The sequence below is a fragment of the Salminus brasiliensis genome, chromosome 18, assembly GCF_030463535.1.
Source record: "Salminus brasiliensis chromosome 18, fSalBra1.hap2, whole genome shotgun sequence".
Taxonomy (NCBI): Eukaryota; Metazoa; Chordata; class Actinopteri; order Characiformes; family Bryconidae; genus Salminus; species Salminus brasiliensis.
Window position 1 is genome coordinate 505,358 of NC_132895.1, and position 27,866 is coordinate 533,223.

The window sequence follows — 27,866 nt, forward strand, 5'->3', positions numbered from 1 at the left end:
CAGTTCCTGTGGTTTGTTTCTGGGCTGGGCATGGCCTGGCCTGTAGCGGTTTCTGCTTCTGGACGGTCCTGCGCTGCTGTTGTTGCCTTTGTGCTGCCGTCCTTTGTGGCGTTTCACGTGCCGGGGCAGACGTGTTGATAAATAAACCCCACGCGGAGCGCTCGGCCTGTTCTCGGGGCATTCTGGGGGATCATGGAGCGGCACAGATCAGTGGTAGTGACCTTTCAGATGGTGAGGTTTGATTTCTGTCGATTCATTAATGATTTAATTACAGACTAAAGTATTTTAATGAATAATTTTACTGTTGAGGATCAGGACATCACTGACTCTGGAACAGCTGACAGTAGGGAGATTGGGGTAGCTCTGATGATAAAACCAAATAGAACCTTAAACTGGGTTCTGTGATAAACCAGTGAAGTACTGAGAGGTACTGTTCCCTCGGATCCGATTCAACCTTTACTGAAGATCTCGGCCTGCTGCGTGTTCCTCTGACCGCCGGAGAAAGCAGTGATGGTGTAGAGTGAAATCTTCAGGTATTCTAACGTGTGTGTGTGTGTGTGTGTGTGTGTGTGTGTGTGTGTGTGTGTGTGTGTGTGTGTGTGTGTGTGTGTGTGTGTGTGTGTGTGTGTGTTGAGCAGCAGGAGGTGGAGAACTTCAAGAAAGTCCATCTGATCAGCCGTGAGCAATTTGACTGTCTGACCCCTGAGCCTCCTGTAGACCCCAACCAGGAGGTCCCACCTGGACCCCCCCGGCCGCAGCACAGTGAGTAACACTCCAGCAGCACCCTACATAGCCTGATCTCAAACTCTGATTCTACAGTCAGAACTTTACACTATTTTACCACACACACACACACACACACACACACACACACAGAAATATAAAAAGCTCACAGGTGATCTGATCTGAATGTGGCGAATCAACAGCAGAACTTCTAGAGTTGATCAGAACCAGTATTTAATAAAGTTACAAAAGCAGAATGATCCAGCTGATGAACATCTGGGTCAGTGTTGAAATTATTAGTTATGATGCTCTGAATTATTTCCTAAGGATTATAAACAATTGTTGGAAATGTATTTCTCAGTACAGACTACACTTAGTATTTGTTCATTTTCTTCTTCTGTTTAATAATAATAATAATAATAATAATAGTGATGATGACGCAGTATCGTAGTAATGGTGGAAACAGTGTAAACGGCTCCACCACTGAACCCGCAGCTACAGCCTTCACAGCTGGTCAAGCAAGAGCTCAATATAAAGATATTAATTATGAAATGCGCCCTCTCCCGGGGGGGGGGGGGGGTGTCAGTCAGGTGGTCAGTGTGGTGCCTGGTTTGTTTAACAGTGTGTGTTTGTTTACTCCTCAGTCCCCACAGACGCTCTGGCCAATAAGCTGTTTGGAGCCCCTGAACCGTCGACTATCGCCCGCTCGCTGCCCACCGCCGTGCCCGACTCGCCGAGCTACCGCAATGCCCGAACACCTCGCACGCCCCGAACCCCCCACCTCAGAGACCCCACACAGACCCCACGCTTCTACCCTGTCGTGAAGGAGGGACGGCCTGTCGATGCGAAGGTAACACACACACACACACACACACACACACACACACACACACACCTCGCGCTCTTCTGCAGGGTAGAGCAGACACTAGTTAGAGAAGCAAAGTCATGTTTTACTAAAACCTTCTTTTAAACCATCTAAATTTCTATTGATTATTAAAATATTGATATTTTTAAAAACTGTATCAGTAACAGTTCAGAGCATCACTGCATTAATGAGGGCTCCTGTTTACTGTGTTCCAGACGCCACGCAAGAGGAAGACGAGGCACAGCTCCAACCCGCCCATGGAGTGCCATGTGGGCTGGGTGATGGACTCCAGAGAACATCGGTCACGTACAGCATCAGTCAGGTACACACACACACACACACACACACACACACACACTCTCTATGGTTTATTGGTTTATGGAGCTGTGACGGTTGGTTGACTCTCCTGCTTGTTTGTTGTTATTTATGCTGAGTCTGATTCTCTTCTCTGCTGCAGTTCGAACGCCAGTCCGTCCGAAGGCACCCCTGCGCTGGGTAACTTCGGCTGCACCCCTCAGTCTCTGCCCAAATTCCAGCACCCCTCCCACGAGCTGCTGAAGGAGAACGGCTTCACCCAACACGTCTACCACAAATACCGCCGGCGCTGCCTCAACGGTACGCCCCCTCACTTCACCTCCTCAGAACTGCTGTAATGAATTGCAGCTGGTTCTGAAGATGCAGCAGAACCGGGTCTGATCCTGATTTTAAACTGATTCTGGTTCTGATTCTGATTCTCTTCTCCTGCAGAGCGGAAGCGGCTGGGTATCGGTCAGTCTCAGGAGATGAACACACTCTTCCGCTTCTGGTCCTTTTTCCTGCGGGATCACTTCAACAGGAAGATGTATGAGGAGTTCAGGCAGCTGGTGGTGGAGGATGGGAAAGAGGGCTACAGGTACGGAGGGGAGGCAGGGTGTCGACTTCAGTTTTAAATTTTTCCTAAAACTCTGCGTGTCAGAACCAGTCTCCGAATTCAGACCTCGTAATGTTTATGCAGGTCATATTAAAATGGGCTCAGGTTCTTTTAGGAAGTGTTTGTTTGGGAAGAGTGGGGGAGGCGGAGTCCGGTTTGATTGGTAGTTGGTGTGGTGCACTGGATAAATGTGGGGGCGATTCCCGGTCTGGGTGACACTGCTGCGCTGCACCAGTAAGACTCTCTGGTCCAGACTCCCATCACTTCTCTGTCCCACCTCTGTAATACGGGGAACCTTGCGAGTCCCTCTGGCTCAGAGCATCGCTGAAGATCAGAGATGTGAATTTGATATTTAGCTTCTAGAAAGTGAGAATTTCTTCTCTCTAACCCTCCTCACGGTTCTCCTCTGTCCGCTGCCACCCGTGAACGTCCGTGTTCTGTCCCCCCAGGTACGGTCTGGAGTGTCTCTTCAGGTATTACAGCTACGGTCTGGAGAGGAAGTTCCGGCCGGATATATTCAAAGACTTCCAGGAGGAGACCATGAAGGACTACGAAGCTGGTAGGAAACTCGTCACTCTGTTGAGATGTAGCAGTGCTGCCGGAGGAGAGCAGGGCTTCTGAGGGCTGATCTGTTCGTTCTCGTCCTTCTCCTCTATCGAACAGGTCAGCTGTATGGACTGGAGAAGTTCTGGGCGTTCCTCAAGTATTCCAAAGCAAAGACCTTGGAGATCGACCCCAAGCTGCAGGAGTACCTGAGCAAGTTCAAGCGTCTAGAAGACTTCAGAGTGGATGTAAGTGAGCGATGGAGATGATCAGCATCAGGAAGAGCATCTATCTATCTATAGAGCGTCTATACACACAGAGTTACAGGCTCATGCAGAAGTTTGGGCACCCTGGCCAAAATGAACCCTCTTGTTGATGTTTTAAGTGTAAGGATGTGAAATCCTACAGAAAAGCAACTAAAACCTTTTTCTGCATAGTTTACATTTCTGGAGGGAAAAAGCTCTTTATTGAGCCGTTAATTTTTCACCTCACGTTAATTTTAGTGAATTTATTTTTGCTGATGTGTTAGAGTACACAGTGAAACGAAACGTTCCTCCAGGACCATGGTGCAACATAGACACAGTGCAGACAGACAACACAGCACAAGAATAATAAATAATAAATAAATAATTGACAAGCGGGCCTAAAGTAGAACTTTGTGGTACACCCTGTGGAAAGTCTCGAGGGAACGGCGAGGGAACAGGGGAACAGAGGAGAACAGGGGAGTTATCTAGTGTAAATCAAGACAACGCAGAACTGTGAAATTAGCTCAGCCCTGATATTTTATCATATTGTGATGAATGTTATGGTGATACAGTAAGCTTTTCTGATCATATGGAGGAGACTTGTTTAATAAACACTGATCAGCTGCAGGTTTCTTTACTAACAGTGTAATTAGACTGGGTTCATTAGATGAAGAGCAGCAGATGTTGAGTATAAATCACTGTGTTCAGTACAGGAGAGGATCTGATAGTAGTTTATAAGAATCTGATACTGATGTTTTTAGTCTGTATGAGATTCGGTTAGTTGTGTGTATTGTGATAAATATTGTGTATCATGAATTAAGTCTTTAAATCTTGTAATATAGTATTTATACATCACCCATCCCAACCTAGGGGCAACTGGGAATTACTGGTGTATCAGTTTTAACATGGTATTGGGGAAAAAAATAAAATGTTATAATAAAATACAAATAATAATAATCAAAGTATCAAATCTGGTTGAGTTGTTTGAGGGTGTGGCTCCAGCCCTGCTGAATCTGAGTGACCTAATTTTGTTCTCTCCCCAATGACCTTGCAGCCCCCCATGGAGGACGGTGGCCATAAGAGGCTTTCAGCCGGTGGAGAGGGACGCCGTCGTCACCCTTCCGGCCGGACCCACAGCCAGGCTGCCCCCAGAGACGAGGCCAAAAACGCCAGCCAGAGACACGCCGACGCGAAGCCGCCAAAGTAACCACCAACTGACCGCCCACTCTCCACAACAACCTCCCTCTGACCACGGGGTCCAACCGCCTCCGCAAGCATGAAAACTGACTCTGATGAACGGCTTGTGAAGAAAAAATCAATCAAGGCTCTTCCATTCAGTTTATTTTTTTGGGTTTCCTCTTTTACATCTGAAAGCCCGTTTTGTTTGACGAACCGAGAGACTACTGAAGGGATAAGAAATTGTTCCATTCTTAATTTTTATTATAATAATAATTATTATTACTATCAATTTTTTCTTTCTACTTTGGTGACTTTTATTTTCCCGTGGTACCGCAGGTGGACGGACCGCAGCGCCGCCACTGACCCCATGAATACCTTTCCCTTTTTTTTTTTTTTTTGGGTTTGACCTCGTACGATTGGCTGAAAGATGGCTGAAACCTTTCTGACGTTTCTGTTTCAGTGGGTTGGACTTTGAGAGGAGTTGCCGTTGAGTAGGTAGGAGCTGCAGAAAGGGGCCGGAAAACGAGAGAGGGGGCGTGTCTCTCTTCTCCGGCCTGAACTGGTTGGCCATCCCTCAGTCTGAGCGAGCTCTTTGAAAGTTGCCTTATTTTAATGGGTTTTTCTGCTTAACTTGCGCCGGCCACCTTAACCGTCGATTGTACAGCATTTAAAACTGCGATTATGCAAAACCTCCATCTTACACACCGGCGGAGTCTCCACACGCAGCACACACCTCCCTCTGCCCCACCACCCTCCCCCTGCCCCGCCCCCCAACACCAGTGTTTTCCTCACCTCACCTCCTTTCTGGTCTTCCAGAGCGTCACATGGTCTGTTACAGAAGCTTCTAACCTGGGTGTGCTTGTGGTTCTTTGTGCTAAAATCATTCTGCCTCGAGGACTGTGAGCATTCTTCATCATCGTCGTCGTCGTCTTCATCTTTCAGCATCATTCAGACACTTCAAGGACTGGAATTGATCCCGATTACTTGAAGAACGAGCGAAGAGGAGGAACAAAAAATAAGGAGGCTTTCACAGTGAATCTGATGGAGCTGCAGGTGCTTTTGGACGTGATTTGGGACACGGGACGAGTGTGTGTGTGCTGGCTGCAAAAATCAGGACCTGACTGGAGCTTCCTGTGCTTCTGCCACACACACACACACACACACACACACACACACACACACACACACACAGTAATGAGCATGATGGAGGAGAAACAAACAAAAACTCTAAGACGCGCACAGCTCAGATTATCAACTGACCTCATGATGACCCTGTTTCTGAGGATGTCGATGTTTTTGCCAGATTAGTCTATGATGATTGGTTCAGCCTGGTTCTGGTCCAGTCTTGATTGGTCTTGCCTGACTTGATCTGTGCTGGACTGGTCTGTGCTGGACTGGTCTGTGCTGATTAGTCCTGGCTGGTCTGGTCCGGTTCGGTCCAGACTGGACTGGTCTCTAGATTGGTCTATGCTGACTGGCCTAGTCTTGATTAGACCAGGCTTGGTGAAGAATCTTCAATCCCATAATCCACGACTCAGCTGGGAAAACAGCGCCACCTTCAGTCAGTGACATCCAGTAATATCAAAGACCCTCAGTTTTCCTGCTGGTTGTGGAAAATGTGAACGGAAGGTGAACGCCTCTGTTAAACTCGCTGGTTAAAGAACAGATTCTATTTGCCTTACGTGTTCGTACTCTAACGTTCTTTATTTTTATCGTCCCTGACCGTCTTTTTAACGCTTTTTAATTTGAGTTATACTTTGCTGTGTCGTAGCGGTGCTAAGAAGAACTTCTGTTTCAGAGTCCCGCTTCTTTAGGAACGTCACCGTAGAGCGGAAAGGGAAGAATAACCGCGGGAGTCCTGGCGTTGTCCTCACCATTACAGACCAGCTTCGGCTGGTAAAGAGCCGTTGTGCGGTCGGCGAAGTAGCTGGAGATCAGACGCATCAATGAATTTGCATCATGAGCCGTTTTCAATTAGTTACTTTTTTTTTCTTTTTTTTTTCTTCCGTTGTAAATTAAAGACTTGTTCAGAGTTTTGGCTCATGGTGCGAGACCCTCTGTGGGGGGGAATTGACGAAATTGATTTACCTAGACCGTGTCAGGACAATGTGCAGAGGTGGCAGATCCAGGTCCGGAGCGTGGTGAAAATCCACCCCCAGGATTTTGTTCCAACTGCCTGGATAAGCTTAGCTGCAGCAGAGCCATCCAGGCAACAAAATCCTGGGGGTGGATTTTCACTTTCCGGACTTGGATTTGCCATTTCTATGGATTTATGTAGTTTTAATCACTTAATGTGTTTATTTTTGTTTTTTTTTGTTTTACTTTATCCACAGTGGTTGAAAAAGCAGAGTTAGCGAGGATTCTTATAATAATTCTTTTTTTTAGGGAGTAATGGTTGAATTCGGGGTGGATAGCGATCTTTTTAATTACGTTACTAAAGAATCGATTACCCAAAAAAACAGGCCACACCACAAGAATCGGTGCGTTTCCACAGGCTGTGTGGAGTCGTGATCGTTTCCACCTACTACACCACCACCACTACTGCCCCTGGTCTTCGAGATGGTCTTCGGTCTGGTCTTTTCAGTGGTCTGGTGCTAAAGGACCAGTAACCTGAGTGGGGGGAAAAAAGGGAGGGTGAGATCACCACCCACCTGTTCCTGTAGGGGGTGCTCTTTCTCTCCCTTTTGGCTCAGTGTTCGCCGGTCTGGGGGAAACGGATCAGGACAGATTCCATGAAGCCATAGAAATAAAAAAAGCAGCTGTGTACGGATGTCTAAAATCAGAAACAGAAATGTTAATAGTTCACTACCATTATATCTCCTGGGCTTTGTGTAAAATGAAGATAAAAAAGGAACAAAAAAAAAAGATAAAATGGAAAATGTAAAATACTTGAATGAGAACTTGTATAACATTTAATATTCATGATATCTGCTTTGTAGGCTGATGTGATTCGCTATTAGTGTCATTTGTAATTTGTAGTAATTATGCTTTTCCTTAATGAATAAAAAAAAAAATATATAAAATGGACAAAAAAACCTTAAAACCGCAGAGCTCTGACCTGTTCCTTCCTTCCGTCCTGTGCCTGGTACAGAGTTCTGCTGCTGAACTCATAATTGTGCTCTAGATAGGGTTCTGATGTGGGAACAGTAATTAGAGAGCCCTTTCTGTTCCAACACTGCAGTGTGTTCTCCACTCGCACGTCCACCAAAGCACCAGCAGGGGGCAGAGCAGCTGAGGTTTTCTGCTAAGTGCAGAACAGCAGGTAGAACCTCAACACCCTATCATGAAGGGTTCTGTAGGGTGCTGCAGCAAGGGCTCTTGGACAGTAGAGGAACCCTTTTTGGTGCTGTTTAGAGTTTTTAACCATGCAAACAAAAAAAAACCCTGAAATTTGAAATGGTTCTGAACAGATGTGCAGGTTTTACTGTAGAACCCTTAAAGAACCGCTGGTGTTCTCCCTCTCCTCTAAAAGGGTGTAGCTGATTCTCAGGGGAGCCGGAGCTGCTGTTATTAGAGGGGCTCGTGAGGTCAGGGGGGGTGAGGCTCGTTTAAACCGGATAAGAGCAACGTTCAGTCCGAACATTTTAATATATATAAAATAAAAACCTGTAAATAATAAAGAGCACTTTAAATAAAGGGAGGAGGAGCAGAAAGGTTCAGGAGGGGTTTTTCAGGAGGATAAAAGCATCATCATTAAAGAAAGGGGCTGGAGAGCAGATCAGCTCAGAGAGACTCTTCAGCTTTCACTTCAATCTAATTCTACGGCTGCTTTTATACAAACACCCGGAACACGTCATCATTAGCCTTATTTACTATTATTATTATTATTATTATTAAGATTCTGCCCACTGTGAGGAGTCATACTGGGTGCTTTTTAAATAGTTATACCTGAAATTGTGAGGGGAAAAAGCAAAGCCTTTGAATTATTATTTTTAATTAGTTTATTACATAAAATAACTAATTACAGAAAAAAATAATCAAATGAATTCATTTATTACATAAAACAGCACATTAAAGCAGTTAATGTTATTTCATTATTCTGGATAATGTGGACTGGTGAAACCGGTCTGCTGCTCCTCACAGACCCAGATTAGCTACAGATGAGTTCTGATCCTTACTTTATCCTTTGATCTTTTACTCTATCCTAAAGTAGAGTTTGGGTGAAGTGGGAGAATCTGGCTGGGCTGGCTCTCTCTCTCTCTCTCTCTCTCTCTCTCTCTCTCTCTCTCTCTCTGTCTGTCTGTCTGTCTGTCTGTCTGTCTCTCTCTCTCTCTGTCTCTGTCTCTGTCTCTCTCTCTCTCTCTCTCTCTCTGTCTGTCTGTCTCTGTCTCTCTCTCTCTCTCTCTCTCTCTCTCTCTCTCTCTCTGTGTCTCTCTCTCTCAACCCTTTCCTTTTACCCAGCAGTAGAAAGTTCAGCTCTGAATGTGGGAAATCACTGCTGACCAATCACAGCAGGTTCTGTGGTCCTCAGAGAGCTCATAGTAAACAGAGTAATAGTAAAGGGGTTCTAGATAATGTTCTAGGTGTGGTTCTGTGTGTTCTAATGCAGATCTGATTATCAGCCTCAGTTCAGAGTCGTGAACTCTGGCACGGGTACGTACTCTCTTAAAGAGCCCGTTTATACCTCCATCTTACTTGTAGTTCAGCCTTGAGCTCTGCCTACAGCAGCTCCACCCCTAGGTCCTAGGCTGAAATTTAAGTCTTTAAGACTGATATATGTAAATGAGCTCTGTTCTAATTGGCTGTGCCACACTCAAAAAGCACTCCTGAGAACTGGTAGGTAGGTGTGGGCTGAATAGGCGGAGCAGCCCACTGAAAAGTTTGGAAATTCAGTTTTCCAGGGTTTTACTGGACTTCATTGCACCTGGCCTTCCACTTCCACACCCCTTTACTCCTGACCTTTACCTCTACAGCCTTCAGCCCCTCCATACCTCAGAGAGCCGAGATCTCCCTCCTCCACACGTTCTGCTGATCTGATGGACGGAGCAATCGCCACAATCCAAAACTACTACAGAAATCTTCTTCTGCAGGAAACACAGACATGTTCTTAACCTTCAGACTTTTCATCCTGGAGATTTTATACAAGCTCTTATTCTGTAAAACAACCACTGCAGCTCTGCTACTGTAACCCGTCAGCAGGGCTGGGCGGTATGATGATACGTATCTTATCGTGATGAATTCTGATATTGTGATATGATCTACTCCTCTGCTGCACGTTCCATCATCCACAGTAATCAGTCTGATTGAACTGGTTTTAACAGTCTGGGTGTTTCTTATTAATCTGTCACGTCTGGGGGATTTCCTCTGCGCTGTCTGTTGTGATGAACGTTGTGAAAATGTCTTTAAATATCATGATATAATATTTTTATCTCGCCCAGCCCTGCCTGTCAGTAAACTCGTAACTCCTGTAATTCAGCGCTGACCTTTGTTTAACAGTAAGTGTTCGGCCAAAAGAACGACAGACCGCTGTAACCATTACAGTCGCCGCTCACAGACGGTTTTAGGTCAATCATGTAAATCTAAAATCTGCAAAAATGAATGTAAAACAATTTCATATCTTTATTAATTTATGTTTAACACACTTACATTAATTACAGTATAATTATATTACAGTCTGAGGAACACGCTCTGGGTCTCAGCTTGAGAAGCTACTCGTGCACTTTTTTTTATTGTGACCAAAATCAATCTTAAAATAAACCAATTAAAGTGATCAGATATAGATATTGGATATCAATCATCCACTATAAAGTGCTAATTATTGATCATCATAACTTCTATATGGATGCTTTGCTAATTGAAGACTTAATGAATTGTTCAGCAGGGTTTTATTCATGGATTTTAAAAGAGAAGAATTGATTGATTATTGATTATTAATACAGTGTTAAAATCCGATCTATATAAACAGGACAATATTAGCAGCGTGTTTAGACTTGGACTGGTACATGGACTAAGCCTAGTTCTGGCCTCTTCCAGCAGACTCTGTGGTAATTAGCCGCAGTGCAGCTGTTTGGTCCAGGTTTAGGCCTAGTCCATGTCTGAGAGACTGGTCCGTACTGTCTGAAATATACATCTGTAGGACTGTACAGAGATCAGTGCTGACTGTGCTCGCTCCGGTATTGGTCCAGTAAAACCCGGGCAGAACTCAGCGGTGGTCACTCGGACTTCTTCTGTGTGTCGGGGATGCTCTCGGTGAGCGGTGTGAGGCTCAGCAGGAGTGTGTGTCGCTCGTAGGCTGTCGTCTTACGGAACTTATCGTCGGTCCCGTGGAGTCGGTCCAGAACCCCCAGAACTCCGTAGCACTGATTAAACCTGGAGAGACGACAATTAAAGTGAAGGTTCAGCTGGAAACCAGAGTTTGTAAGTGTGAACTTTTCTAAACTCCAGACTTACTGTTTATTCCCTGAATTTAACAGGAGACACACACACACACACCACACACACACATCACAGCACAGTTCAATCTGTTCAGTTCAGTAAAAACCTGATTTAGCTTCGTTCATACAGTTTGATCAGGGCTGCATTAACTTTTGCATTTGAGTGTAGCGAACAAGTACTACTAAAGCAGTCTGCCATACAGGTGAGCAGCAGGTGAGCAGCAGGTGAGCAGCATGTGAGCGGGACGTGGGTAAAGAGCCCCTGTACAGACGCTTCTCTATAACCATAAACCCACTGCCCTAAATACTGTACACACAGTCTTCCACAAAGGTTAGTGCACTGCTGTTCAAAATACACTATATGGACAAAAGTATTGGGACACCTCCTCATTCACTGTATCTTCTGAAATCAAGGCTATTAAAGAGCTGATCCTGCTTCTGTTGGAGTAACTGTCTCTACTGTCCAGAGAAGAAGACTTTCTACTAGATTCTGGAGCAGCATGTTTATATTTACAGAATTAGTGACCTTGGATTGCATTCAGCAACAAGAGTGTTAGTGAGGTCAGGATGTTAGATGATGATGATCACCACCCCATCTCATTATCTCCAACTCCCCAACTTATGCCAAAAGTACTGGATGGAGCTCCTCCACCATCACTCCAGAGAACACAGCTCCTCCACTGCTCCACAGCTCCTCAATGCTGGGAGCTTTATACCCCTCTAGTCCACGCCTGGCATTATTAGGCAGCATGGAGTCAATAGGGTCATGATGTTGATCTGCTCCAGAGGGTCCTATTCTATTGGCAGTACTTCTTCTCTACAGGGACTAGACAAGCTGTGTGTGTGCATTTGCACATTTGTGTCAGCAATGGGTGCAGCGTAATACACTGACTCAAACATAAATGAAACTCCTATGAAAAGGTGTGTCAAAACTGACTGCTATTGGCTGCATGTGTGTTGTGTTACTTGAGGTGGTGGAAGTCATGGAATTCAGGCGAGGGCAGCAGGGGCAGGTGATATCCACAGTGCGAGACAGTGGTGACAAGCAGGGCGATGGTGAACCACAAAGAGGTGGTGGCCAGGTGAGATCCCAGCATCACAGGACCAATCAGAGCTGGGAGCATGTTGGAGCACTGCACAGAGAGAGAGAGCTTTAAAGTTCTAATAACATCAATATCTAGAACGCAGAAATCGGTCCAAAGTCATGAGCAAATACTGCGGCAGAACACTGGACACAAATAGCATATTTATTACTGAATAATAAGTTCTGCAGCAGAAAGCTCACCACATGCTCGACTGGATGAGCGTAAAGAGACACCACTCCGATGGGCGCCGTCCACTCGTGATGAATCTTATGGATGTGCTTGTAGAAAGCTGGGTGGTGGAACAGCCTGTAGACATGAAGGTACGCTATAATTCAAATATCCATTCAAATTAACCCTTTACGTCTAGTTCTCAGGTCTGGTCTCAGGTCAGTCTGAGAGGTCATGTTCTTTACTGATCAGCTGCAGTTTTATTGTTTATTTTTTCTCCAGTAATTTAGTTAATGTTAGCCTGTCAGCAGGGGGCGCTGTGTGTGAGCCTGGCTGTGCTGACCGGTGTGAGTAGTAGAAGAGGATTTCCTCCAGTAGGCCGCAGATGGCCAGTTCCAGCAGAACCCAGTGGAACGTGGGCAGTTCTGGGCTGCAAGGTTCTCCACGCCACTGCATCACCACAAACGTCAGAACCACCAGCGGCATGGACAGGAACAGCTGATTAAACAGCACCGTCTTCACCGCATGCCGCAGCCTCTCCGGGTCCACCTGCAGGGGGAGCATTCTCCATTACAGCTCCACATACAGCGTCTGTGAGTTCCACTCAGTCTTACACCACCCTCTTCATTTGTATGTAAATGACCTCTGTTCTGACTGGCTGCCCTGTACTTTAGATTGGAGCGTTAGTGAGGTCAGGGTGTTAGATGATGATGATCACCGCCCCACCTCATCCCAAAAGTACTGGATGGAGCTCCTCCACCATCATTCCAGAGAACACAGTTCTTCCACTGCTCCACAGCTCCTCAATGCTGGGGGGCTTTATACCCCTCTAGCCCACGCCTGGCATTATTAGGCAGCATGGAGCCAATAGGTTCATGATGTAGATCTGCTCCAGGGAGTCCTATTCTATTGGCAGTACTTCTTCTCTACAGGGACTAGACAAGCTGTGTGTGTGCATTTGCACATCTGTGTCAGCAATGGGTGCAGCTTAAAGTAGCTAAATGCATTCATTAGAAGGGGTGTCCACAAACATTTGGACATATAGTGTAAAACTGATTAGCTGAAAACTGGCCACAACACCAAAAAAGTAGTATCTGTAATCACTGTAATTAAAAGTGCCAGTACTGGAGACGTACTCAGCGTTACAGATGAACTGCAGTACTCGCTATGATTACTCAGATGGGTCTCAGTACTGTCAGTACTGATCGTCTGCGGTTATACACGTGTAATAAGATGGGGATTTAACTGTTTATAAGAACTGCTGCTTTTCCTGTTGCAGTTAGAGATACGTGTGAGTAACTGTGTAACTAATACTCAGAATTACATCTGCGTGTGTGTGTGTGTGTGTGGGGGGGTGATGATTAAAGACTTTTCTTCAGGTGTGATTTTAGTCAGATCACCTCCATCTCTCAGTGAAGATCACATGATCAAACACACAGATGTTCAAAAAGAAAAAGGTTTACATGGGGTGTCCAAACTTTTTCACATGAATGGCTGAGGAAGTAAGAGAAGAGTAAAAGCCATATCTAACTTTAGGTCACCCCTGTGATGAGTGACTGTCACGCGAAAACTCTGTCCTCAATTACGATATCCTGGTTCTATCACAGGTATCGCTCTGACTGGATCTGAGCCCGGGGGGCCGAGCTCGCTCCTTATCAGTAATAAACACTGTGTATCTGCAATAACACACTTATCAGCACTAACAGCTCTTATCAATGCAGCTGATTGGGTTCTGTTAAACAAGCACTGCAGGAGGAGACCTTCGCACTTTCACACAGATAAATGAGGGAAAACAGCTTTTTGACCTAAACAGACCATAATAACACTGGTCACTCCACTAATTTACATCTTTTTTTTTTTTACAACATTTAAGAAATGCAAACATGGGGTTAATGAGCCAATAACACACACACAGTATTACTGTTCCTCCCCCTGAGTGATGAACACAAACCCGACAGTGATTAGTTAGTCTGGGTGAACATCGCTCTGTGGAGTATACTGTTGTTTGTGGTGTACAGCAGGGCTCTGTACTAGGCCCTATTTTATTTCTTTTATTTTCATTATACTGGATACCAAAAAGCACATCACTAAAGTGCATAATGAACTCCGCTGTATTGATCTCTGAGCTAAGTGATAACAGACCATTAAATAAACAGAAATCCTGTATTTAAAGTATCATTACACAAATAAACAGAAACATTTAAAACCTAAACAAATACAAAATAAAAAAATATTAGAAATGAATCACATCAGAAAAATAGAAAAAGCAAAGTTAGAAAGGGAAACTAGACTTATTCTATGTTTTATTATTTTTAATGTGAAGCACTTGTAATATATATGTAGTTGCTCTACTCTCATCATGGCAGAATTGGACTTCTGCTGATTTCTCTGAACTGTTTTTTCAGGGCAGAATAAGTTACACAAACACTGTTAACAGAAACAAAGCTGAAAATATTTTGAAGTTTTTAAAGACAGGCTCAAAATTGCAGCACATCTAATATTTGACTAAATGTCCCTCTGCAAGCTGCACCTTGACCAGACGCTTTTGGTAGAAATCCACAAGCTTCTGCAGGATTCTGGTTGGATATTTTACCAACTTGGCAGAACTGATGGAGATCAATAGAGTTCAATTACATCTGTTGGTTTTCTGGCACGGACCGATTTTCAGCACAGCCAGACAGAACAGAAGGTTTTACGGTTGAATAAGACCGACAATAAAACAATTGCAGTTTGGCCGCAATGAACTTGAGTAATTAGCGGATTAAATGTGAGGCACTCCAGACCCAGGAACGCTGAACCAACTGTTAGGCGTGGTGGAGGGGGCATCATGCTCTGGGGAACTGGTGGACTGTAGAGGACTACCTCCGAATTCTTCAGCTAGACGGTTGAAACTTGGACACAGTTGAGTTCCAACGGGACACTGACCCCAAACCCTCATCAGAGGTGGTGTGGAATAGCTGAAGCAGGCTAACATTTAGCTTCTGCAGTGATCCACACCAAATCCTCACATGTGCAAAAAATTCGTGTCTGTTCCCGGAAACAACACATTTAATGGAATTTAATTGTCAAGGTGCAACTTGATTCTGAGGGACATTAAACCAAATATTAGACTGCTGGATGGATATTTCTGACCCTGGATGCATAATTTTGATACTTTTTGATTAAAAACATAAAAAAGTCCAAAAATTAAAGCTTATTTTTTTCTAGTACTATAGATGAATGTCTAAAGTCTAGTCAAATGTTCCTCCTCCTGCTCACCCAGCTGCTGTAGAGAGAGATAATGAAGCAAATTCATACCGGATTGTTCTTGTCCGTCTGGATCCTGTAGCGGGTGATGAAGCTGGGCCATCCTGTCGAGTCCACCACCATCAGGAAGGCGTTAAACAGCCAGAAGCAGAACGTAGGAACCAGCATAGTACCTGTTTCCACACAGAGATGCTGAATCAGGGTCTTTCAAATAGCTTCTGGTGCTCTGCATCAATGACACTGTGCGTCACACTATTGCTTTGTTTCTGGACCTGAGAGCACTGGCTCTGAGGGCACTGGCTCTGAGGGCACTGGCTCTGAGGGCCCGGAACATTTGATCCAGTGTGAAAGCTGTTTTCGAGCCTGGGAGTGGTCCAGACAACCAATCTCTAGTCTCTAGGCTTTAAGCAAATTCTGGTTCAGTCCGCTGCAAGTGTGGAAGCTGTTCCGCTCCCGGGGCCGCGTGTGGCGTTGTGCGATTGGTTCATTTTGTCACATGACCATGACTCCTTCTCTGCAGGTGTTCCAGGTTTGAATGGGATTCCTCTGTGTGAAAGCAAACCTGGGATAATGAGCCTTGTGTTTGGGACAAATGTGAAAAAGAGGTACTAGCTATCAAACATATATTCCAACCACTTTGACAAGAACCAAACTCTGGTGTTCTAGATGACTGGGCCCGGTATGCAGAGTTCAGTACCTACCAAAAGTGCTCCAGCCCTCTAATCATGGGCACGTAAGCCTCTCATTGATACTCATGGAGGATACTCCACCTCACAACCTACAAGACATCAAGAATGTTCTGCTAGCGTTAGTCTTGGTGCTAGGGACCACAGCAGGACACCTTTAGAGGTCTTGTAGAGTCCATGCCTCGAATGCTCTTAGCTGTTTTGGAAGGACGAAGGAGACCTACACAATATTATTTTTAATGGTTATAATGTTATGGCAGATCAGTGTATATTTAGAGTTTAGTCATTTCAGATGATCGAATGATAGATCTAATCGGACTAAATTAGATTAGGTTCAGGTTAGACGGGTTAGTGGGGGAACGGAGCTGAACTTGGGACTGATATGTAGAATTATTATTCCATGTTGTTCTTTGAGTGTTAGCTGTTCCAGACGTGTTGGGTAATGACAGTCGGCAGTGTTGGGTAATTTTAATGATGTCTGCTGAAAGAAGACTCTGTGCCTGACCAAGAGTCACCCCTTAAAGGCAAAGTCCAGAACACTGCATGCTCTGAGTGTAGTTCATTCTGAACCTGAATAACACTGAACTAAACCGTGTCCGGCTGTTTGCTTTGTATCTGTAAGAGGATAGAGGCTCCCAGAGGACCTTCTCAGTGTCGGCCACTCAGCTGAGGGGGAATGGAGGTGTGATTTCTCCTAAACTTTCACCCAGAACAGCTCAGACACTGCCCTTCCGTTTTTAAAGGACACCGTTTAAAACAATTCCCCACTCAGGGTCTATAACTGGAGAGTCTGCAGTGCTTCAGCCAAGCGTGGGTAGAATACAAGAATACAACATCACAATACTTGAACTTTTGGGGCACAATTCAACACATTTTATCTTAGGCTTAGGGATTTTAACTAAGCAGATTATTAACAGTTCAACCAGTTGAAATCTCCAGCACAAATGAAACTGTGTTATTAACAATTCAGCTGACAGTCAGTGTGACTCACTGTAACAGTCTAAATCCACACAAACTCTATTAATTTAGTTCAGCTCTATACAGTTTCAATCAATATAACATTCCCACCTAATCACATCAGAATATCAGCATCCAAATACCTATGACCAGTGAAGAGACTGCTGTGTCAAACACTGTCCATTTATTTTACACCAGCAGATCTCAGCCCCATCAAACTAGATTTGATTACCATCACATCTACAGTACACTCCTGACCGACCCACCATCACATCTACAGTACACTCCTGACCCACCATCACATCTACAGTACGCTCCTGACTGACCACCATCACATCTACAGTACACTTCTGACCACCATCACATCTACAGTACACTGCTGACTGACCCACCATCACATCTACAGTACGCTCCTGACTGACCACCATCACATCTACAGTACACTTCTGACCACCATCACATCTACAGTACACTGCTGACTGACCCACCATCACATCTACAGTACGCTCCTGACTGACCACCATCACATCTACAGTACACTTCTGACCACCATCACATCTACAGTACACTCCTGACCCATCATCACATCTACAGTACGCTCCTGACTGACCACCATCACATCTACAGTACACTTCTGACCACCATCACATCTACAGTACACTGCTGACTGACCCACCATCACATCTACAGTACGCTCCTGACTGACCACCATCACATCTACAGTACACTTCTGACCACCATCACATCTACAGTACACTCCTGACCCACCATCACATCTACAGTACACTCCTGACCACCATCTCACCGGAGTCCAAAACAGCTGCTGGGGGTCTCTCACGGTTTTATTTTGGGGGTCTTAGTTACAGTAACAGCTTCTCATGTTTGGAGGCTGAATTTTATCTTGGTCAGCTCTCACTGTGATATGTTTTTAGAAATTATTAAATTTATTTTAAAAATCACAATCAGAGAAACAAATCAGACAACTGGTGAAAATAAACAAAATAAATGATCAGCTGTTTATTAAGCGGTTAATGTACACAGGTTGTTACCGGCTCTCTATAACTAAATTAAATTCTAAATTATTTTTATACTCCATGCAATAACAATAGCCCCCTGTTTCAGTCCATTAAACCACCCTGAAGCCTACAGTGTGCTTATGAAAAGAAATCATGTAATAAATAAGTGCAAAACTATCTCTGTTCTCACCAACGATGAACAAAGCTGCCTCATTTCCATTAAAGGCGACGTAAAGCTTGGTCCACTGTGTCTGCCAGAAGTCCCCCGACGCCCCCCAAAACCTCTGCAGGTGCCTACAGAACAGATATAGACCATTCAGTTCTCACATCACCCAGTAAACTCTTCATTTATATACTCTCAATTTATACCTACATTTAGAGCGTTATTAATATTGACCCTAATGAGAGACTGTAGCTCCGCCTCCTCAGTGTATATCACAATACCTACATTTAGAGCGTTATTAATATATATTCACCCTAATGAGAGACTGTAGCTCCGCCTCCTCAGTGTATATCACAAAACCTACATTTAGAGCGTTATTAATATTCACCCTAATGAGAGACTGTAGCTCCGCCTCCTCAGTGTATATCACAATACCTACATTTAGAGCGTTATTAATATTCACCCTAATGAGAGACTGTAGCTCCTCCTCCTCAGTGTATATCACAATACCTACATTTAGAGCGTTATTAATATTCACCCTAATGAGAGACTGTAGCTCCTCCTCCTCAGTGTATATCACAATACCTACATTTAGAGCGTTATTAATCTTCACCCTAATGAGAGACTGTAGCTCCTCCTCCTCAGTGTATATCACAATACCTACATTTAGAGTGTTATTAAAATTCACCTTAATGAGAGACTGTAGCTCCGCCTCCTCAGTGTAGATCACAATACCTACATTTAGAGCGTTATTAATATATATTCACCCTAATGAGAGACTGTAGCTCCTCCTCCTCAGTGTATATCACAAAACCTACATTTAGAGCGTTATTAATATTCACCCTAATGAGAGACTGTAGCTCCGCCTCCTCAGTGTATATCACAATACCTACATTTAGAGCGTTATTAATATTCACCCTAATGAGAGACTGTAGCTCCGCCTCCTCAGTGTATATCACAAAACCTACATTTAGAGCGTTATTAATATTCACCCTAATGAGAGACTGTAGCTCCTCCTCCTCAGTGTATATCACAAAACCTACATTTAGAGCGTTATTAATATTCACCCTAATGAGAGACTGTAGCTCCGCCTCCTCAGTGTATATCACAATACCTACATTTAGAGCGTTATTATTATTCACCCTAATGAGAGACTGTAGGTCCTCCTCCTCAGTGTATATCACAATACCTACATTTAGAGCGTTATTAATATTCACCCTAATGAGAGACTGTAGCTCCGCCTCCTCAGTGTATATCACAATACCTACATTTAGAGCGTTATTATTATTCACCCTAATGAGAGACTGTAGGTCCTCCTCCTCAGTGTATATCACAATACCTACATTTAGAGCGTTATTAATATTCACCTTAATGAGAGACTGTAGCTCCTCCTCCTCAGTGTATATCACAATACCTACATTTAGAGCGTTATTAATATATCTTCACCCTAATGAGAGACTGTAGCTCCGCCTCCTCAGTGTATATCACAATACCTACATTTAGAGCGTTATTAATATTCACCCTAATGAGAGACTGTAGCTCCGCCTCCTCAGTGTATATCACAATACCTACATTTAGAGCGTTATTAATATTCACCCTAATGAGAGACTGTAGCTCCGCCTCCTCAGTGTATATCACAATACCTACATTTAGAGCGTTATTAATATTCACCCTAATGAGAGACTGTAGCTCCTCCTCCTCAGTGTATATCACAATACCTACATTTAGAGCGTTATTAATATTCACCCTAATGAGAGACTGTAGCTCCGCCTCCTCAGCGTATATCACAATACCTTCATTTAGAGCGTTATTAATATTCACCCTAATGAGAGACTGTAGCTCCGCCTCCTCAGCGTATATCACAATACCTTCATTTAGAGCGTTATTAATATTCACCCTAATGAGAGACTGTAGCTCCGCCTCCTCAGCGTATATCACAATGCCTACATTTAGAGCGTTATTAATATTCACCCTAATGAGAGACTGTAGCTCCGCCTCCTCAGTGTATATCACAATACCTACATTTAGAGCGTTATTAATATTCACCCTAATGAGAGACTGTAGCTCCGCCTACTCAGTGTATATCACAATACCTACATTTAGAGCGTTATTAATATTCACCCTAATGAGAGACTGTAGCTCCGCCTCCTCAGTGTATATCACAATACCTACATTTAGAGCGTTATTAATATTCACCCTAATGAGAGACTGTAGCTCCGCCTACTCAGTGTATATCACAATACCTACATTTAGAGCGTTATTAATATTCACCCTAATGAGAGACTGTAGCTCCGCCTACTCAGTGTATATCACAATACCTACATTTAGAGCGTTATTAATATTCACCCTAATGAGAGACTGTAGCTCCGCCTCCTCAGTGTATATCACAATACCTACATTTAGAGCGTTATTAATCTTCACCCTAATGAGAGACTGTAGCTCCGCCTCCTCAGTGTATATCACAATACCTACATAGTGTTATTAATTAACTCTAATGTTCTCCATTAAAAAAAAGACTGTACAGCTCTGGAGAAGGCTGGTATTACCATGTTACAGAGTTCCTGAACGCGATGAGGAAGAACAGCGCTGATCCGAGGACAAAGGCAGCCTTTTTCACTGAATCCCACAATCCACCACTGCTCTCCTACAGACACACAACCCAGCACAGTTACAGCACCACACTTTCACAACCCTCAAATTCCTACAAATCTAATATATGTTCAACCTGTGTGTGTCTTTAGTGTTTAGAGGACAGGGAACTGATTGTGTAAATATGGACATCCTTCTCCAAATCTAGTAGAAAGTCTTCTTCTCTGGACAGCAGAGACTGTTACTCCAACTAAATCAACAATTATTTCAGAAGAAACAGTGGATGAACAGGTGTCTCAATACTTATGTCCATATAGTTGATTTCAGATGTTCCAAGATGGTCTTTGATGGTCAGGGTGGATAAAAATGGTCATTCATATAAAAAACATTACCTATACTGGTAAGCGAACTGGTTCACCTGGTTGACCAGCACAGCATGTTTTCATTTGAGTTTGATGAACTGGTGAACATACATGGTCTTGCTGGTTGACAAGCTTGGTCAGGTTAGTCATGCTTGAGGACCAGTTAAACCATCAAACCTGAATAAAAACAAACCCTACTGAATGACAGCTTAACCAGCTGGTCCAGTGTGAGCTGACCCGGCGGTTTACTCCTTGTGTACTGGGTATTGAGCTGGGAGGTGTGTGAATCAGTACTCCTCTGAACAGTTCACTATTACTCTCAGGATCACGGACACTGGTTTCCCCTCCAGTATCCAGGTACGAAACAGATCTACCGGTTCTACAGGTTCACTGTTACAGTCGGAACAAAGCACTGATCTGTTCTGTTCACCCGTTTCATCCCAGGAATGACGGAAGGTGGTGAAGAGTGACTAGTGTTTGCTCCCTTAAAATCTGAGGTTCATTTAATAATCCCTGACCACTTAAACAACCAGCGAAACAACTGCCAGTCAAATAACCCACCTGTGGCCTGGTCCTGCGGTGCTGCTGCTGGGAGCTGGATGGAGCCTCCATTTCCTTCATAAACACACACACACACACACACTACACAGTAACACACTATACTTTAATAAACAACAGTTTACTACAGTGTCCTGTAGTGAACTGTAGTGGTGTATAATGCTGGTGTAGTGTCCTGTAGTAAACTATAGTGGTGTATAATGCTGGTGTAGTGTCCTGTAGTGAACTATAGTGGTGTATAATACTGGTGTAGTGTCCTGTAGTAAACTATAGTGGTGTATAATACTGGTGTAGTGTCATATGAACTATAGTGGTGTATAATGCTGGTGTAGTGTCCTGTAGTGAACTATAGTGGTGTATAATGCTGGTGTAGTGTCCTGTAGTAAACTATAGTGGTGTATAATACTGGTGTAGTGTCCTGTAGTAAACTGTAGTGGTGTATAATACTGGTGTAGTGTCCTGTAGTGAACTATAGTGGTGTATAATACTGGTGTAGTGTCCTGTAGTAAACTATAGTGGTGTATAATACTGGTGTAGTGTCCTGTAGTAAACTATAGTGGTGTATAATACTGGTGTAGTGTCCTGTAGTGAACTATAGTGGTGTATAAGATAAGATAAGATAGTCCTTTATTAGTCCCGCAGTGGGGAAATTCACAGTGTAACAGCAGAAAGGGATAGCAGGACACTCAGTTACAAAAATTTAGATAAATAAATAATTTACACTATATACACACAATATAGATAAGAATTAAAAAAGCAATAAACAATATTGTTTACAGTAAAAGACTCTTAATTGCACATGGGGGGGGGGATATTGCACATAGTATTCCTGAACATGAACATGTGTGTGTAGTTAAGTGTGTGTGTAGTTAAGTGTGTGTGTATGTGGTCCGCTGGGAGCAGTGTTGGTTGTGTAGTCTGACGGCAGCAGGAAGGAAGGACCTGCGATACCCCTCCTTCACACACTTGGGGTGAAGCAGCCGGTCACTAAAGGAGCTGCCCAGTGCTGCCAGAGTCTCATGCATGGGGTGGGAGCTGTTCTCCAGCATGGATGCCAGCTTGGCTGTCATCCTCCTGTCTCCCACCACCTGCACTGGGTCTAAGAAGCACCCCAGGACAGAGCCGGCCCTCTTTATGAGTTTGTCCAGTCTCTTCTTATCTGCCGTCGAGATGCTACTGCCCCAGCAGACCACTCCATAAAAGATGGCAGATGCCACCACTGTGTCGAAGAACGTCCTCAGGAGCGCTCCCTGCACTCCAAAGGACCTCAATCTCCTATATATAATACTGTATAATACTGGTGTAGTGTTCTGTAGTAAACTATAGTAGTGTATAATGCTGGTGTAGTGTCCTGTAGTAAACTATAGTGGTGTATAATGCTGGTGTAGTGTTCTGTAGTAAACTATAGTGGTGTATAATACTGGTGTAGTGTCCTGTAGTAAACTATAGTGGTGTATAATGCTGGTGTAGTGTCCTGTAGTAAACTATAGTGGTGTATAATGCTGGTGTAGTGTTCTGTAGTAAACTATAGTGGTGTATAATACTGGTGTAGTGTCCTGTAGTAAACTATAGTGGTGTATAATGCTGGTGTAGTGTCCTGTAGTAAACTATAGTGGTGTATAATACTGGTGTAGTGTCCTGTGAACTACAGTGAACTATAGTGATGTATAATACTGGTGTAGTGTCCTGTAGTAAACTATAGTGGTGTATAATACTGGTGTAGTGTCCTGTAGTGAACTATAGTGGTGTATAATACTGGTGTAGTGTCCTGTAGTAAACTATAGTGGTGTATAATGCTGGTGTAGTGTCCTGTAGTAAACTATAGTAGTGTATAATACTGGTGTAGTGTCCTGTAGTAAACTATAGTGGTGTATAATACTGGTGTAGTGTCCTGTAGTAAACTATAGTGGTGTATAATACTGGTGTAGTGTCCTGTAGTAAACTATAGTGGTGTATAATGCTGGTGTAGTGTCCTGTAGTAAACTATAGTGGTGTATAATGCTGGTGTAGTGTCCGGTAGTAAACTATAGTGGTGTATAATACTGGTGTAGTGTCCTGTAGTAAACTATAGTGGTGTATAATGCTGGTGTAGTGTCCTGTCATAAACTATAGTAGTGTATAATGCTGGTGTAGTGTCCTGTAGCAAACTATAGTGGTGTATAATACTGGTGTAGTGTCCTGTAGCAAACTATAGTGGTGTATAATACTGGTGTAGTGTCCTGTGAACTATAGTGAACTATAGTGGTGTATAATACTGGTGTAGTGTCCTGTAGTAAACTATAGTGGTGTATAATACTGGTGTAGTGTCCTATAGTAAACTATAGTGGTGTATAATACTGGTGTAGTGTCCTGTGAACTATAGTGATGTGTAATACTGGTGTAGTGTCCTGTAGTAAACTATAGTGGTGTATAATACTGGTGTAGTGTCATGTAGTAAACTATAGTGGTGTATAATGCTGGTGTAGTGTCCTGTAGTAAACTATAGTAGTGTATAATACTGGTGTAGTGTCCTGTAGTAAACTATAGTGGTGTATAATACTGGTGTAGTGTCCTGTAGTAAACTATAGTGGTGTATAATACTGGTGTAGTGTCCTATAGTAAACTATAGTGGTGTATAATACTGGTGTAGTGTCCTGTGAACTATAGTGATGTGTAATACTGGTGTAGTGTCCTGTAGTAAACTATAGTGGTGTATGATACTGGTGTAGTGTCATGTAGTAAACTATAGTGGTGTATAATGCTGGTGTAGTGTCCTGTAGTAAACTATAGTGGTGTATAATACTGGTGTAGTGTCCTGTAGTAAACTATAGTGGTGTATAATACTGGTGTAGTGTCCTATAGTAACCTATAGTGGTGTATAATACTGGTGTAGTGTCCTGTAAACTATAGTGATGTGTAATACTGGTGTAGTGTCCTGTAGTAAACTATAGTGGTGTATAATGCTGGTGTAGTGTCCTGTAGTAAACTATAGTGATGTATAATACTGGTGTAGTGCCCTGTAGTAAACTATAGTGGTGTATAATGCTGGTGTAGTGTCCTGTAGTAAACTATAGTGGTGTATAATGCTGGTGAAGTGTCCTGTAGTAAACTATAGTGGTGTATAATGCTGGTGTAGTGTCCTGTAGTAAACTGTAGTGGTGTATAATACTGGTGTAGTGTCCTGTAGTGAACTATAGTGGTGTATAATACTGGTGTAGTGTCCTGTAGTAAACTATAGTGGTGTATAATACTGGTGTAGTGTCCTGTAGTGAACTATAGTGGTGTATAATACTGGTGTAGTGTTCTGTAGTAAACTATAGTAGTGTATAATGCTGGTGTAGTGTCCTGTAGTAAACTATAGTGGTGTATAATACTGGTTTAGTGTCCTGTGAACTATAGTGAACTATTGTGATGTATAATACTGGTGTAGTGTCCTGTGAACTATAGTGAACTATAGTGATGTATAATACTGGTGTAGTGTCCTGTAGTGAACTATAGTGGTGTATAATACTGGTGTAGTGTCCTATAGTAAACTATAGTGGTGTATAATACTGGTGTAGTGTCCTGTGAACTATAGTGATGTGTAATACTGGTGTAGTGTCCTGTAGTAAACTATAGTGGTGTATATTACTGGTGTAGTGTCCTGTGAACTATAGTGAACTATAGTGATGTATAATACTGGTGTAGTGTCCTGTAGTGAACTATAGTGGTGTATAATACTGGTGTAGTGTCCTATAGTAAACTATAGTGGTGTATAATACTGGTGTAGTGTGCTGTGAACTATAGTGATGTGTAATACTGGTGTAGTGTCCTGTAGTAAACTATAGTGGTGTATAATACTGGTGTAGTGTCCTGTAGTAAACTATAGTGGTGTATAATGCTGGTGTAGTGTCCTGTAAACTATAGTGATGTGTAATACTGGTGTAGTGTCCTGTAGTAAACTATAGTGGTGTATAATGCTGGTGTAGTGTCCTGTAGTAAACTATAGTGATGTATAATACTGGTGTAGTGTCCTGTAGTAAACTATAGTGGTGTATAATGCTGGTGTAGTGTCCTGTAGTAAACTATAGTGGTGTATAATGCTGGTGTAGTGTCCTGTAGTAAACTATAGTGGTGTATAATGCTGGTGTAGTGTCCTGTAGTAAACTATAGTGGTGTATAATACTGGTGTAGTGTCCTGTAGTAAACTATAGTGGTGTATAATGCTGGTGTAGTGTCCTGTAGTAAACTATAGTGGTGTATAATACTGGTGTAGTGTCCTGTGAACTATAGTGATGTGTAATACTGGTGTAGTGTCCTGTAAACTATAGTGATGTGTAATACTGGTGTAGTGTCCTGTAGTAAACTATAGTGGTGTATAATACTGGTGTAGTGTCCTGTAGTAAACTATAGTGGTGTATAATGCTGGTGTAGTGTCCTGTAGTAAACTATAGTGGTGTATAATGCTGGTGTAGTGTCCTGTAGTAAACTATAGTGGTGTATAATACTGGTGTAGTGTCCTGTAGTAAACTATAGTGGTGTATAATGCTGGTGTAGTGTCCTGTAGTAAACTATAGTAGTGTATAATACTGGTGTAGTGTCCTGTAGTAAACTATAGTGGTGTATAATACTGGTGTAGTGTCCTGTAGTAAACTATAGTGGTGTATAATGCTGGTGTAGTGTCCTGTAGTAAACTATAGTGGTGTATAATACTGGTGTAGTGTCCTGTAGTAAACTATAGTGGTGTATAATGCTGGTGTAGTGTCCTGTAGTAAACTATAGTGATGTATAATACTGGTGTAGTGTCCTGTAGTAAACTATAGTGGTGTATAATGCTGGTGTAGTGTCCTGTAGTAAACTATAGTGGTGTATAATACTGGTGTAGTGTCATGTGAACTATAGTGGTGTATAATGCTGGTGTAGTGTCATGTGAACTATAGTGGTGTATAATACTGGTGTAGTGTCCTGTAGTAAACTATAGTGGTGTATAATGCTGGTGTAGTGTCCTGTAGTAAACTATAGTGGTGTATAATGCTGGTGTAGTGTCCTGTAGTAAACTATAGTGGTGTATAATGCTGGTGTAGTGTCCTGTAGTAAACTATAGTGGTGTATAATACTGCTGTAGTGTCCTGTAGTAAACTATAATGGTGTATAATACTGCTGTAGTGTCCTGTAGTAAACTATAATGGTGTATAATGCTGGTGTAGTGTCCTGTAGTGAACTATAGTGGTGTATAATGCTGGTGTAGTGTCCTGTAGTGAACTATAGTGATGTATAATACTGGTGTAGTGTCCTGTAGTAAACTATAGTGGTGTATAATGCTGGTGTAGTGTCCTGTAGTAAACTATAGTGGTGTATAATACTGGTGTAGTGTCCTGTAGTAAACTATAGTGGTGTATAGTTCTGATGTAGTGTCCTGTAGTAAACTATAGTGGTGTATAATGCTGGTATAGTGTCCTGTAGTAAACTATAGTGGTGTATAATGCTGGTGTAGTGTCCTGTAGTGAACTATAGTGGTGTATAATGCTGGTGTAGTGTCCTGTAGCAGCTATAAGAAGGTACTGTAGTGTATCTTGCAGATCTTGAACTAACTGAGACGCTGTAGTGTAGCTGTAAATCTGGTGATCAGTCCTGTGTCTGTAAACTCACCTGCTGTCTGTCCTCTGCTCTGCTGTCTGTCCTCTGCTCTGCTGTCTGTCCTCTCTCCCGCGGCTCTGCTGCTGTTTGTTTACAGAGTTTATCTGCGCCATGCGCCGAATCTGATTGGCTGGCCGGCTCAGCTGACTTCCAGAGGCTCCACCCCTGCCCTTCTGCCTGTTCACGTTTACCTGGGCACAGGTGAACAGTGCTTCCAGGGCAGTGAAGCTCAGCTCTCGGGGAGAATGGGCTCCTGTTTAGCGCAGCTGAGAGACACGGGGAAATAAACCCAATCAGAATTTCAGAACGCGGCTCACCGGCGACACCCTCTGGCGAGGCAGCGTCAGTGCCACATTAGTGTATTGGCACTGCTTCTCCAGGGGTGTCGCCAGTGAGCCGCGTTTTGGCACCTTGACTTTTTTAAGCGTGTACTTGATTGACAGCTGATTTTCACTGATTGTGTTCAGCTACATTGAGCAGCACAATGCTTTAAAGGCACATTTTGGGAATGTTGTAATGCATAAATGATAAATATGGACGTTTATCTAGAATGTCTTTATTTGTCTTTCAGGCTGATGAAACTATTATTTTTATTTTAAATG

The 27,866-nt window shown here is 43.2% G+C and overlaps 2 protein-coding genes across 3 annotated transcripts in view; one reads left to right on the top strand and one right to left on the bottom strand.

Moving 5' to 3' along the window:
* The window catches only part of larp1 (La ribonucleoprotein 1, translational regulator), a 30,945-nt gene extending 23,457 nt beyond the window's left edge, over positions 1-7,488 (top strand). Inside the window, exons 12-19 of the mRNA XM_072661444.1 lie at positions 639-762; positions 1,368-1,573; positions 1,804-1,910; positions 2,046-2,203; positions 2,336-2,480; positions 2,948-3,057; positions 3,162-3,289; positions 4,341-7,488. Of these exons, the coding sequence (XP_072517545.1) occupies positions 639-762; positions 1,368-1,573; positions 1,804-1,910; positions 2,046-2,203; positions 2,336-2,480; positions 2,948-3,057; positions 3,162-3,289; positions 4,341-4,493 (1,131 nt within the window). The 3' untranslated portion in view covers positions 4,494-7,488. The remainder of the gene's footprint in view (positions 1-638; positions 763-1,367; positions 1,574-1,803; positions 1,911-2,045; positions 2,204-2,335; positions 2,481-2,947; positions 3,058-3,161; positions 3,290-4,340) is intronic.
* A 2,518-nt stretch (positions 7,489-10,006) lies between these two features.
* Positions 10,007-27,518, bottom strand: faxdc2 (fatty acid hydroxylase domain containing 2). 2 transcript variants are annotated; one of them, XM_072661810.1, is made up of 9 exons: positions 27,277-27,518; positions 21,673-21,726; positions 20,707-20,804; positions 18,188-18,291; positions 15,390-15,511; positions 12,436-12,641; positions 12,125-12,230; positions 11,806-11,972; positions 10,007-10,774 (listed from the first exon to the last, which is right to left on the bottom strand). In XM_072661810.1, exons 2-9 carry the CDS (start codon positions 21,721-21,723, stop codon positions 10,618-10,620), a joined length of 1,011 nt encoding a protein of 336 aa, XP_072517911.1. In that variant the 5' UTR covers positions 21,724-21,726; positions 27,277-27,518; the 3' UTR covers positions 10,007-10,617. The 2 variants fall into 2 exon arrangements, with proteins under 2 accessions (XP_072517911.1, XP_072517910.1); XM_072661809.1 differs by having other exon boundaries at positions 21,673-21,753.
* Between the last annotated feature and the right edge of the window lie 348 nt (positions 27,519-27,866).

Coding starts and splice junctions, on each gene's coding strand:
- faxdc2 (XM_072661809.1), bottom strand. CDS start 21,732: ATGAAGGAAATGGAGGCTCCATCCAGCTCCCAGCAGCAGCACCGCAGG. Junction 15,512..18,187: donor GGCAGCTTTGTTCATCGTTG/GTGAGAACAGAG, acceptor GTGTGGAAACAG/GTACTATGCTGGTTCCTACG. Junction 12,231..12,435: donor CTCTTCTACTACTCACACCG/GTCAGCACAGCC, acceptor TCATGTCTACAG/GCTGTTCCACCACCCAGCTT.